Source organism: Nilaparvata lugens, chromosome 2 (assembly GCF_014356525.2).
Source record: "Nilaparvata lugens isolate BPH chromosome 2, ASM1435652v1, whole genome shotgun sequence".
Classification (NCBI taxonomy): Eukaryota; Metazoa; Arthropoda; class Insecta; order Hemiptera; family Delphacidae; genus Nilaparvata; species Nilaparvata lugens.
In genome coordinates, this window is record NC_052505.1 from 43790437 (window position 1) to 43804243 (window position 13807).

The 13807-nt window shown below is 35.4% G+C and overlaps 1 protein-coding gene across 1 annotated transcript in view; it reads right to left on the bottom strand.

Annotated features, from left to right (window-relative positions):
- The window catches only part of LOC111046993 (solute carrier family 12 member 4), a 494114-nt gene extending 480478 nt beyond the window's left edge, over positions 1 to 13636 (bottom strand). The window contains exon 1 of the mRNA XM_039420090.1: positions 13448 to 13636. Within this exon, the coding sequence (XP_039276024.1) occupies positions 13448 to 13604 (157 nt within the window). The 5' untranslated portion in view covers positions 13605 to 13636. The remainder of the gene's footprint in view (positions 1 to 13447) is intronic.
- Between the last annotated feature and the right edge of the window lie 171 nt (positions 13637 to 13807).

The window sequence follows — 13807 nt, forward strand, 5'->3', positions numbered from 1 at the left end:
TTCTACAATCTTGGAGCGTGAATGGGCGAATTTAGAAGCAGTTGAAACGGTCGCTCACCGCCAATCTGCAACCAACAATCGATCGCCATCTATTGACAGCTAATCTCCACTCAAGTCGCAACTAAACAAAGAACGTTCACAGCTGCTAATGGTCAGATATAAAGCGGGCCGAAAACCAAGAGCTTTTCATCCTTATTCATTCATTGTTCATCCCTTCTTTATCTCAGTTGCTGTTTCCTTTGCGAGCGCGTTTCCTCCATCCTTTGTTTCCATTCAGATCAAAACTGCTTGCCGCTTTTCGATTTCGCTCCTTCCTTTGAAAGCAAGGCGAGCTTTCGATTCGTCGCTTGCATGTAATTCACGCTCGGAATGGCCTCCTCCTCCTTCTCCTCTTATATTCTTCCTCCCCCTACACCTCCTCCTTGTCCTCGTCTCGCGGCGATCCGTCGCTACTGCTGACGGGCCGATGACCGACCGACATTCTATCCATCACACTTAGTTGGACGCGCATCGACAAGCCTTCATCATTTTTAATTCACCACTTCTATTTATAAACAATACAGAAAGTTATCGACCGCTGGCAACCAGGAATAGTCTGCTGACAGTTTTCACGGGCATACACCATAGCTACTTACTGGCTTTGAATGAGATTATCATTATCATATTATTATATTATTATATTATTATTTTAGTATACTTAATGTACTTATATTAGTATTGAATGAGTGACGGGAGGGTACCATCAAGACTCCTGGAAGAAAGAATGCTTGGGACGTGGAAGAGAGGTCGACCACGGAAAATTTAGTATGTCTGAACGACGCGATTGGAGACCTCCGTGTGCTGGGCGTGGCAAACTGGCGACGGAGTGCACAGGATAGAGACGAATGGAGGCGCTATGTTGAGGAGGCCAAAGTCCACCTAGGACTGTAGAGCCGGATAAAGTGAAGTAAGTATACATTATTATTATGATTGTAATAGAAATAAGAAGAAAGCAGATTGCAAATTGCAAGTAGAGTATTTATTCTATTATGTACAATAATTTAGTAAGTAAACAAATAAAGTAGCAGTAGTAGGAATACTTTAATGTATAATCAAGTGGAGTAAACCATGGAGAAAGCTTAAACAAGAATTTGCTTTTGTGTATGCCTTCTCCATATGATAGTATCCAACAGAATTCATTTATACGCTTCCAGAAGTGTGCTTCATACATTCATTCATATGTTCATTAGCAGGCCTACGTAGGCTACATGGCTACATATTTGAACCAATTCCCTTCTTACGAATTATATTGATCATATATTGATTATATACTGATCACGAACTCAGGCGCTGACTTCTGATGTCAGGGGGGGGGGTTCAATTTTATTTCAATCATCTCCCTCATAAAATTCATCATTTCTAATGAATAATCCTAGACTAAGCACATAATATAGGATACTTGTGTTTGCGCTCTTTATTATTTTATTCAACTGAGGTAAGCTAGGATAAATAATATCACTGGAGCCTGGAGCCTCCTTTACCTCCCCAGATAGCCACCGGAAACCCCCCGAATGGGTTCCTCAATAATCTATCAAGTCGGTGTCTACAATCAGGAATGAGTTGTGAGCAATTCTATACTTTTCATGATAGGGAGTGAGAGTCTGAATTAGATCCTTCTCTCTAAATCTTTCAATCTCTTGTCCTGGTTTCGTTATTGTGACTCCATGCAACCACAGGCAAGTGATCTATAATGGAGCAAGCGGAACATGCATTGCGTTGTGTTGGTAATCAACTGATAAGGCTGAAACGTATTACTCTACCTATGATACTGAGCAACTGATCTCAGGCTCTGCTTATCGTAAATTCAACTGTATACCTAAATTAGTGCCTACTGTTAACTTTCATATTCATAACTATTGTAAAGTATTAAATTGGGTAGATAAAAATTCCTAACAGAAACAGTAATAGGTCTGAAAATAAAGTAATTGGCTAATATCGCCAAATAGATAATAACTAAGATTAGATAGCATCAGCTTGTTCTGGCTAAATGGTACAAAAACCTAAAAAGGATTTGAAGGAATTTTATTGCTCATAAATAGATTATTATATAAAATATTGAAGATTGAGGTTATGTACATGTATTCACGGATCGGTGACCTAGAGATCGATCAAACCGAGAAACGTAGAATCTGACCAAAACCCCTTGGCAGAGCTTATTGCAATCAGATGGTGTGCAATGTGAAAAACATCTGATCACGTGGCTAATTATTAGGTAGCATGGAATTAATATTAATGTATAGAATATTAGCTAGCATGTAAAGAGCATAAATAAAAAACCAAATAAAAATAATTTAATGTATTCAGGAAATAAGAAGTACCAGGCGCATGAATACCGAATAAATTTGCATGCACCAATAGTAAAACGGCAGTTAATAGGCGGCAACTGTAGGCCAATTCAAAAATATTTCTATATATTTATATAATGTACTAGATTTTGTGTTAAAACTTTGTATAGTCTATGTTATCGATATGGCTCGAATGCAAAGAAATTATAATCATACAATCTAAGCAATATTTTGGCATTTTTTGTAAGATCTATTTGAACCTAATGGCGGAGGACTAAGATATTTAAATTTATGCTAATTTGAAAGTCGGAAATAAGATTTGTAAATTGAGAAAGGAGAACCAGCACTCGCCAACCAAATGCCACCAGGAGAGGACCCCAAATATTTTAGAGCGTAGTACCTGCTAATGATTTTGTAAAAGTTAAAGTTAAATTAAATTATTAAATTTCTTAAAGGACTTCGTGATGCTATTGTGAAGCAGAAGTCATTTTCATTTTTTAAATAAATTTATAACCCCTTGGAAGAGACGATTCCGGCTACCATATTCCCGGACCACATGGAGTTGGATCGACATCGGCGGCTTACAAGAAGATTTTCGACACGTGAGTGATAAATATTGAATTAGTGATGGGCGCCCTAGTGCTTCGAATTAATCTAATGATCAAAGCTAGCTCGCCGAAAGGGTTTTTAATATAAATAAGAAATTAATAAGAGTAATACTTGCGCAAGTAAAAGTTAGTATTAAAGGTATTTTATTGAAAGAAAAAAGATAGATCAATATTTCAGAAATTTCTATTAACTCAAAGAAGTACAAAATCTAGGCTAAATTACTTCTTATCAGGAAAATTCAGGTTACACGTTTCTGAGTTCCAGATAAAATATTGATTGAAGCCTACGGTAGATATAATATCAATTCATAACGCATGTAGCTCTTCAACAGTGTCCTTGTGTCGCCTGTCTTTCAAACTTAATGGAGATACGGTGACTCAAGTATCAACTACCTGTTACATTTCTAAAATAATAATTTAAATATTCAAAGCTTCACAATAATTCTACAATCGCAGTCCAAAATCTTTGAATTCAAATCAATATTTTGTTAACATTAAACTGGATTTTAATGGGAAGAAAACTATCTTGCACCTGTATTTATCGAAGAATAATTATCCTCTCATTAATATTTTAACGACTAGTTTCGACCATTGGTCATTTTCAAGTTAAAATGGTCATTTTGTCAAATGGTCAAATATTTTAACTTGTAAATGACCAATGGTCGAAACTAGTCATTAAAATATTTTAAAGTTTTTGATAAAAGGGTACTACAAGTTTTTATATTGTTTTTATTAATTTGAATAAAGTAGCCCGTATAAGTGAAGTGATATTATTGTCTCATTTATCGTTGTATATCGATTATCGTTTTTCAACTGTTCCATGGTGTGAAAACTCTGGGACTATGAAATGTTTCAACAATTCCGTGGTACTGATTTTTTATTTCATGAAACGGTTTGTATCTGAATGTGCTTCATGAGCTGTTTATCAAACTGATCTGAAATAGAATGGTTACATTCTAGCTTAGAATTGATACATGGACAATGGCTGAGAACTCAATAGCTGTTTCCTGATAATAGACTAAATAATAGTGCCAATAACTAATAGAGAAGGACGAGTTTTTATAGCAGCTTCATGGATTCTTTCAAAACGTATAATTCACCTTAAACTGTATTCCACCCTCAACTCAACTGCCTATCGACTTCCATTACCAGATTAACAACCAGTCTGAGTGTGTAGTGTCCAGTGTGCTCACATAAACTACAGCTGGTTGTGACCGGCTTCTGGTTTTTATTCATTCTGCTATCTAGCCGTGATAAGAAACTGAGCAATAAGATCTGAACGCATCATTGACCTTTAATCCAAACTAAATAACGCTTCTCTCACAAATACACAAGTCCAATCACTTATGTTCTATGCCTTGAGGTTCTACGAATAATTTATATAAATTAATCATTTCTCATTTTTATTACTTTGCTAATATTTAGAACTCTTCACACACCGATTCAATCATTCAGAACAGCCAGAACACCACACGTCAGAGATGGTCAGATACTCACAACGTCGATGAACGTCATTCCACAGATTATATTTTTTCGTATGTAATCAAGTTTACGATTTTTTCCTAATTCCGATTTTTACATTCTCCCAACTACTTTTGACAAAATTAAAAATAATTTCAATTATTTCTTAGAAACTTTCTCGCTTTCACCACCCACTTATCTTTTGGAGCAAAATGTTTCTAGCATGTCGAAAATGTTATGTTTTCTGCACAAAATGTCTCGATATTCACGAACAGTCGATCTAGAAACCAATAGAAATTATACATTCTATCCGTTATTCTAATACAAAATTGTCACTTATTAGAAAGATATTGAAAAATAAACATATTTTCGTGTTGTTTTCAATTCCATCAAAAAATATAAATAAATAAATAATATTACCTTCCAATCCTTCAACCCTAAACATTTTTGGCACTGCTGGAATATCAAGGATGATATCAAGGAACAGCTCATGAGAGATTGAAAAGCATTCTGAAGATTTCGATTTGATGGCATGAAAATAGAGAAACGAGAGTACTATATCAGACATGCCATCTATACGACATCTATCCTGTAATGTTGGAAGGTAATTCTTGAAGCAAAACTCTCATCAGACATCGCCAATGAGTTCAAGTGATTTTTGAGACTCGTTTATTTGGATATTAATTTTGTTAATGAACAGGAAATTAAGAGTTTCAAACGCTGATCCATAATAATGAAAAGCTAAATAAACTTATTGATGATAAGAAAAATTGAAATTTAAGAAACTATAGATATTAGAGGAATTGATAAACATGGAAATAAAACTTATTCAAAGTTGACAAGTGAAAGAATAAATTCAAATTATTCTATCTGATACTGAGACTCTGTTGACCAACTTTTGAGCATTTAAAGCAATTGAAAAGTCTGCGACCCACACCTGACAACAGACTAACAGATAATTATCGATAATGTCACTATCACTTAAATGGCTTATCTTTTTTCACTTTTAGACTCAACATAATTACCATGTGCACTATTCAAAGCTACAATTGCTTGTCTGTCCTCAAACTGAATATGAGTTTTGCAAATTATTTTCACTACAAAAATAGATCGCCTCTATTAGAAAAACTATTCAAAAAGGATTTGTACCAAGTACTATAGTCAATTTTTTTAAAAAATCTCCTTTTCTCCTTCCACATAATCGAACTTCGATTAGGTACTTTCTCGATCTCTTATTTTATTCTAAAATTCCACTTGCACGACAACATTATTGCTAAATGAGGGAGTCATCAATATATCTCAACATACCGAGCTGCTCCCTACTTATAAGTTATCTAATAACAGAAACCAATCTTAAATATTCAGATTTTAAAAGATGATTTATTGAATCACCTATCTGAACAATTCTATGAGAACCAGATGAGAATCAATGTGGTAAAATGTTGCATTTGTATCATGTATCAAAGGATTATTACATTAGATGACTGAAGAAGCTGGCTTCATAAGCCAGAGGCCCGTGTTAGAATCCCAGCCCGGGCAAGACATTTTTCTTGGGCCACTCTCGTGTTTCGGATGGACACGTTAACAGCCGGTCCCGGTTACCTAAAAAGCAGTCGTTAGGTCATTTCAGAGGCCCTGAAATTGATCAGTTGCGACCTGAAAACTCTGACACCAGACCTGAGCTAGCAAGGTCACTAAATATTATTGAACGAGTTCTCACTTTTGACTTACTGAAGGCCAAAGTCGTTGTCCGTCTGTTTCTATGTTCTACAATAACTCTTTAGAAAGAATTGATCAATCAGCTTCAAATTTTGAACATGTATCCTTCGAACCTTTTTACGAGTCAAATTCGTTAGACAACAAAATTGACTCACTCCTTCGTCCTTTTACAGTATATAAAAATAACATTGAAAGTGTATAAGAAAAAAAATTGTAGTGATTTATTATTTAGACAGCTGAAGAATTCATTGTATACAATTACTTCAGTTTTTCCAATCATCCATTCATAACATCAGCTGAGGCTATTTGGCAGCTATCACACAGATAGCCCTTCATGCGCAGACACATGCTTTCAGCTGGATGATAAACAACTCAATTTACAACTTTTACTAATCAACAAACTGATACGGGTTTAAATATAAATGTGCGGTTTTCGCCATTTATTTTCTCTTGGAACTTTGTATCGGAATCATGTATCACATGACCACCTTGTCATTTAAATAATGAATTTGGATTCATATGAGGGTCAAAGATTTTGAAGCGACAGAGTAATTTTTCATTTCAAATAGGATCCCCAATGAAACCTACTGTCAAATTACTCTTGTAAGAGAAATATTTAGCTGTTTCAATAATTTTCATGAACTCTGTATAATTGAATGTTGCGGGTTTCAAAGATTACAATATAAACAGTGAGCGAGTTCTTCAACCCAGGGGGTCACTAGTCATTATTATTATATTCATGTGTAGTACATGTTGCAGAATGATTGGATGAATAATAAAATAGATAAATAAAATGCAACGTCAAATTAATATATATGAAAGTCAACAGTTATCATAAAACATACAATAAAACAAAAAATTCGAAGTAAATTTATAAAATCTGGTGTGGCGCACTCACACAACTTTCCTTGCCGTTATGAAAATTTATCACCTGACGCTAGTGTACACGCGCATCTCAAGTCTACTATTAAAAGATCTGCCAGCTGGTGACAGGACAATAACGCTGGAGACACACGAAGTCTGCTATCTCTTCATAGAGAATGATTTAATAGAATCAACAGTTGCCAACCGTTAGCATTATTGAATAAACACATTTTCTCGAATTTCGAGCTTATTTCCAATTTTAGGTGAAAATGTCACTGAACATTAATTGTAGAGATTTTTATGCTCAATCTTTTCCATTTGAAATTTTTTGTTTAAATTGTATCTGAAGCCTGATAATTGGGAATCTAAAATCACACTTTGCATTGATGGGGCGGAGCTCCTGAAATTTTTACAGATATGGGACTTGTGGCAGTTGATAGAGCTCATCAATGACTATTTTAGGTATAAATTTGATCGAAATCGTTGGAGCGGTTTTCGAGCAAATTGCAAAAAACCCTGTTTTTGACAACATTTTCGCTATTTTAGCCGCCATCTTGAATTGGATTTGTTCGAAATTGTTCGTGTCGGATCCTTATAGGGGAAGGACCTTAAGTTCCAAATTTCAAGTCATTCCGTTAATTGGGAGATGAGATTTCGTGTACACATACGCACATACACTCATACACACACAGACACACACACATACATACCAATACCCAAAAACCACTTTTTTGGACTCAGGGGACCTTGAAACGTATAGAAATTTAGAAATTGAGGTACCTTAATTTTTTTTCGGAAAGCAATACTTTCCTTACCTATGGTAATGGGGCAAGGAAAGTAAAAATGAATAAGATTGACAATATGTTTTGTAATTCAACTGTTGAAAAATACACTTGATCAATAGTATGGCCTTTGTCATTTATAATTCTTTGAGCAAACTTATAAGAACTTTATCTAAGTTGTATTCTAAAAACCACAACCAGACTTATATATTTTTGCACTCATGCTTTACCGACTGCAGCCAAGCTAGGCAAATCGTTATTCATAAAAATAACGTCAGAACTTATAGTTGCATTTTTGTCATTTTTACTACCGCTGAGAGTTGATTATAAAGTCTCGGTCGCACAAAAGCCAGTTAAATTTTTATCGTGAATAAATGTCTCTAGAACCAATCAGATAAGATTTTCTATCAGAAGAGTCTTCTCTGATTGGTTCTCGTAGCATTTAATCATGATTAAAATTTAACAGGTTTTTGTGCAACCGGGCTTAAACCCTAGTGTGAGCCATCAATTCATTGAGCCTTTGATAGGGTATGTCCTGATGTTCTCTACCTCTAGTGTTGTGTATGTGTGTAAGTTACTTCGTTTCTTCCAACTAAGTTATCCATAATCTGTTTTATATTAAGGCTGTACAAAGGCTAAAACTAAACTTTCTAAATCCATGAGATTTAGAGGATCTTCATGGTATTGTTGATCTAGTAAAACAAAAATCTTCTGAAAAAGGATGACATTGAAGATGATTGTATAGATTAATAACGGTCGGTATCTTCATAATTATAAATAAGGGCCGGCAGTGATCAATATATCACTGGCATTGTTTTTTCTGTCATAATAGAATTTTGTCAAGTATTAATAAATCATAATATCATATTATACCCTGAAAAAGCAAAATAAGAAAAAAAGCTAAATTGGACCAAATTGGCTATTTAATAGTTCCTCATTTATCAATATATTGAATTTACACAATAACACATCTGAATGTGTGCTTAAAAATAACTGATACCACTTTCATTTATTGGAATAAAATAATTTACTTATCATATATTAGATTAAATGTCAACTTATTCAAGAGTAGCAGTTGTAAATTCTCATATCTTACTAGTCATTAATACAGACAGTTACTATATTCATTAACTGAAAGAACATAATATAACTTGTTCTTTAAAGTGGAAAAAACACAACCTACTTTCTGGACTGGAATAAAAATTCGTGGGAGGAACAGTTTTGCGCCGTGTCTTTTGGTCCTCCCCCAATTATTTGAAAGGATAATCAGTTATCACTGAATCAATAAATTATTAAATGAATCATACTACTCGTAGATTTCTCTGTACTAAAAATACTAAATCATAGCACTAAAGAAGGACTGATAATGGAAACAAAGTCAGTAGTCAGCTAAAAAGTGTTGCTGCTATGTTACTGAACAGTTTGAATAGTAATCATCGAAGAGTTGTCAGCGTTTTCTGCCCGATCCGAAAGGCATCTGCATGTTTAGGGGTCGAGAGCAGCCCTAAATTGTTTTGTGTGTGCTTCTGTGCTAGTTTTGTCCACCGGGGAGCGATAATCGATTAGCTCGTTCTATTCATGGATGCATCGTCCTCTATCTCGCTCTACCCAAACCCAGAACCACGTGTTGAATGGGAGAGACCAACCCGAGCTACCTGCCCGCTCAAAAAACAATCACAACCATCATCGTTCATGCTCATTATCATTATCATCGACCATTTTCCTCCCATTTTGCGTATTGACATGCAAGCTACTAATGAGTTTTCGCATCGAATACAAAGTTATACAATAAAAGCTTGATCATCGTTCATGGTCCAAATATTCAATTCCAACATCTCTTTGGAGCCCGAAAAGTGGGAATCAAAACACTCATCAGTACATGGGAAAAAGTAAACTCAATTCTTGCTTCTATGACAAACTACGATTATCAGGGGTATTCTCAAGGCAAGGTTGTTTACATTTGGTATTGAAGTTGAGAAAAAAGAGATGCGAGAGAAAATTGGTATGAAAATCTGTTATTCTTTCTCGCTCTTGTTGTAGACTGATGTATTTTCAATAGATTATCTCACTCCCACGACATTCTAGCAAGCATGCTTTCACTTTCAAACTGAATTTTTTCATCTCGTACTTCAACCAGGAACTCAGCACTTTATTGAGGTCTGGATGGTGGTCGTCTCTAGGAGTAGCCTACTTGAAGGTATGTTCTTTACTTTTACGTCATCTCTTCACTTTCCTCACTTCACATTATTTCATCACCAGAATTGAAAAATGTTCTTATAATGGTTGCATGTAATTGGATTTCAACACAATCTACTTTCCAGTAGAACTTATGATAAGAGTTTTCTTATCATTCGAGAGGAAGATCCTCCTAATTATTTGAGAAGAATACTTTTACCTCATTCATGGATGCTCCTTGTTTGAGAATAATCTTCCATTATCGAATTATTTCATCTCTTTAGAATGACCGAAAATCCCCATCACCAAGTATTTTTTGTTCAAGGACTTATCATCCTCATCATCACATTGTATCATCGTTCATGAGACTTCAATCTTCAATATAAAGTTAAATTTTCTATGCATAAGGACTTAAATTCCTCATCATGCTGTACTGTGCATTGATTCCATTTTTAAATATAATTGACAACTTTTGTAAGCTATTTATAATTTTCTCAAAATCCAACTCAGCATTCTCCTAAAATCACTTATCTCAATCTCCCTTGATTAATTTTTCATCATTTGTAGTTTTACATGACTCATTCTTCTTATTTCAATACATTATTTATTGATTCGATTGTTCGATGACATGAATAACATTTCAAATTGGTCAAATTCTGTTGATAGTGGTGTACACTTGGGACAACCACCCTAAGCCCAATAGTTCATTAGCGGAGAGGAAAATCGATATTCAGCCGCCGCAATCATTACCGCTTCAAATTGAATGCCGAAGTTAGAGACAGATGCCGCACATCGATCGTCATTAGGAGACGCGGCTCGTCTCCATCTCCAATAAGTAAAGTGGCAAACAAAACTGATGTTGTGTCCACCGCCCAGCCACAACAGCTTCCGTGAGTGTGACTTCCAGGTGCACTTACAGCTCCATGGCTCCATGTGTTGGCAGACTGCGATTCAGTTGCCTTTACTACTGGTTCCCCCTTCAGTAAACACCAACCCTCACACAAAGCAATGGACGTTGACCTTTTTTCCACCTCTGGACTCAATCACACACACAAACACACACACGCTCCACACAGCAGCTTGCTGTTGTTACTTTACTTCCCTATATCACAAAGGCTACTACGTACATGGCTAGGCCTACATACCTTTTTTGCGTAGACTACTCCATTATAGATCACTGTACACACAACAATATCTGAACGCTTTATGTATTTCTTTGTAAAGAACAGTTTGTACGTGAAAGCTTCATGTCATGTATTTTCCACACTTTTCTATTCATATATACATACTATTGTATTAATATTACCCACTATCATTTCAGACTCTTATCACTAGCCTAATCTTGTAGTTTGAAATAACCCATTGTACTCCCCATAATAAGGTTTCCTCTGATTTTTTCCTCTTTTCTAATCAGGATTAAAATACTCCACAAAACTTGAACTTCTAACTTCATTAGTTCAATTATTCCTATTTTTTTAAGGGAGTGAGGATGATTTACAAGAGAGAAATGGGTACTTCCTGTGTTGAAATGAAAATTATGTTCTGATGATTGGAATATACGTGACTTCTTACTTGTATTGGTTGAAACCACTTATTTGTAAATACATTTTTGAGAAAGCACGTTGGTTGCTACACCATTAACAATCATTAATGAGCCCTAGCGTTTAATGGATATTGCTGATGGCGTAGCAGCCAAAATTTGATTCTCAAAAATTAGTTTTAATGAATAGGTACTGCACGTGGTTGTGGCAATTGTAAGTTTTATTCAAGAAAGCAATACAATGAAACTAGGCTACATACAATCATGACCATAAGAACCGGTCTATTTCGTTTATGAGTGGATTTTCTTGAATCGGAATGCTGTATTCAGAAGGCAATTGTCTTGAAGGCTAGAATTTATAAGTTTTCAAATTGATCGAATTCCCTAAACCATGAATATTCCTTAAATTGCGTAAAAGAGCTGAGGACAAGTATAGCAAAATTAATGACACATGTCAATGGCACTTACTGGTGAACAGGTGAAATGCTTATCTGTAATTTGTCAGCAATTTGGACAATTTTAATTGCTTGTCTCTGGCTTCCGATTTTGTTTAACAGACCTGAATAGTTCTTCAGCAGAATACACTCCAAATAAATTACAAGAATAATACTCCAAATTCTTAATTGGAAATGCATCAAGACCATTCCTTAATTTCTTTCATTTTCAATGTAAAGTTTCCGCCAATAGTAACCGAAATACATTATAATATACAATGGATCTTGAATTTCTTGATCAATCACAATCCAGCAGTGATATATCAAAATTCTAGAAAATATTAAATTAGAACATGATGATAGTTTGAATCGATAGACAGGGGATAGAAGGAGGAAGGAGATAGAATAAATAATTATTGTGAATCAATCATTTAATAATTATTATTATTACGGTATGAACATCTAGTAGTAAAACGTGATCATACGTGAAACTGTCACTTTGACAAGAAACATGTTCGGTGTGTGACAAACAGCTGTAATATAGGTATATTGTAGGGGCTTAATGGGCCAGTACTAGATAATTATTATCTTTTTCATTGTAGCTTACACCTGCTCCATACATCACCGAATTATACCTATTTTAAAGTTCACACTCAAGAGTTGTGTTGTTGAATAATCAGTATATCGTAGTATAAGAGCTACGATACATTACTGTTGTTTTCCTAATATTCTACAAGCTTAATGGTGATTGACCAACTGCATTGTCAATCGTCAATTTCTTTTCTTTCAGTAAAAAAGTATTGGGCCAGTGACAAAAAAGGTCAAATAAATCACGCAATCTTCGATTTACATTTTAAATGCAAGTAGTTTTAGATGCAACAACCGTAACATTATGGCAACCAAAAAAAGAGCATGCATGTACCAAAGCTGCAACAGTGGAACTCATCCGACAACAATTAATTGGAATTTGTCAAAAACGACATTCTGATGAGCAATTATAAGCTTAGGCTATCTTTTACAATGTACAACAGCCCTCTCTATTGATATCTCTATCAAATTCGTTCACTATAGCCTACTGAACAGGTAAGACAATAGACCTGTGTTTTTGAAACGTATAAAGAACTTGGGATTTCCATTATTATTGCCATGCTTCTATCATTGCTTCTGGATACGATTATCGAACCTCTTTTGAAACCAAAATAGGAGACAGAGATGTCGCATGTACTTCATTTCCTAAAAGAAAATGTGAACTTTAATCAGTATCTATTGTAAAGTTTCTAATCGTAGACGGTAGGCTACTAGCATACCTCTCATAATAAACAAGTCAATTGTGCAGAAATAATATAGAATTTTCACATGGAATATGTTCATTATTAACAGTACCCAAACATGGCTCTCTATGAAACAATGCTGTCACATGCTGTTTTAGAAACTCATGAACAACAAACATGATTAATTGTAATTCAAGTAACATGCTCCAATCATGCACTGCAACACTCCTCTGTTGAAAGCTGAATATATTGTCCAGAAATATTCCTACCTATAGAGTCCTGGTTGAAGTCCATGTCCAAGTTGGCCCTCATGAGCGAAGTTTCGACTTCAGCGTTGCTGCCGGCTGCAGCAGTCGCTCCGTACTTGGCTTTCTTGTCGTCACTTCTGGTCACTTTGAAGCGTTCCATGTTGATGGACGAGGACATCGCCGCAAAAGCAGTAGCAGGAGGCTAGCAGCGAGACGCCAAGTCCAAAAGACCAATTCACACTCGACACGCACACTCACCCGTTCCGCGGGCCGTCACGCGTCCTACTGTCAACTTGAAAGAACTCGCAGCCGAAGATACGACAGATGGCGAGTGCCTGTTCTGCGCATGCGTACAAGACAGCCGGCCGGCGTCGCGTGCTT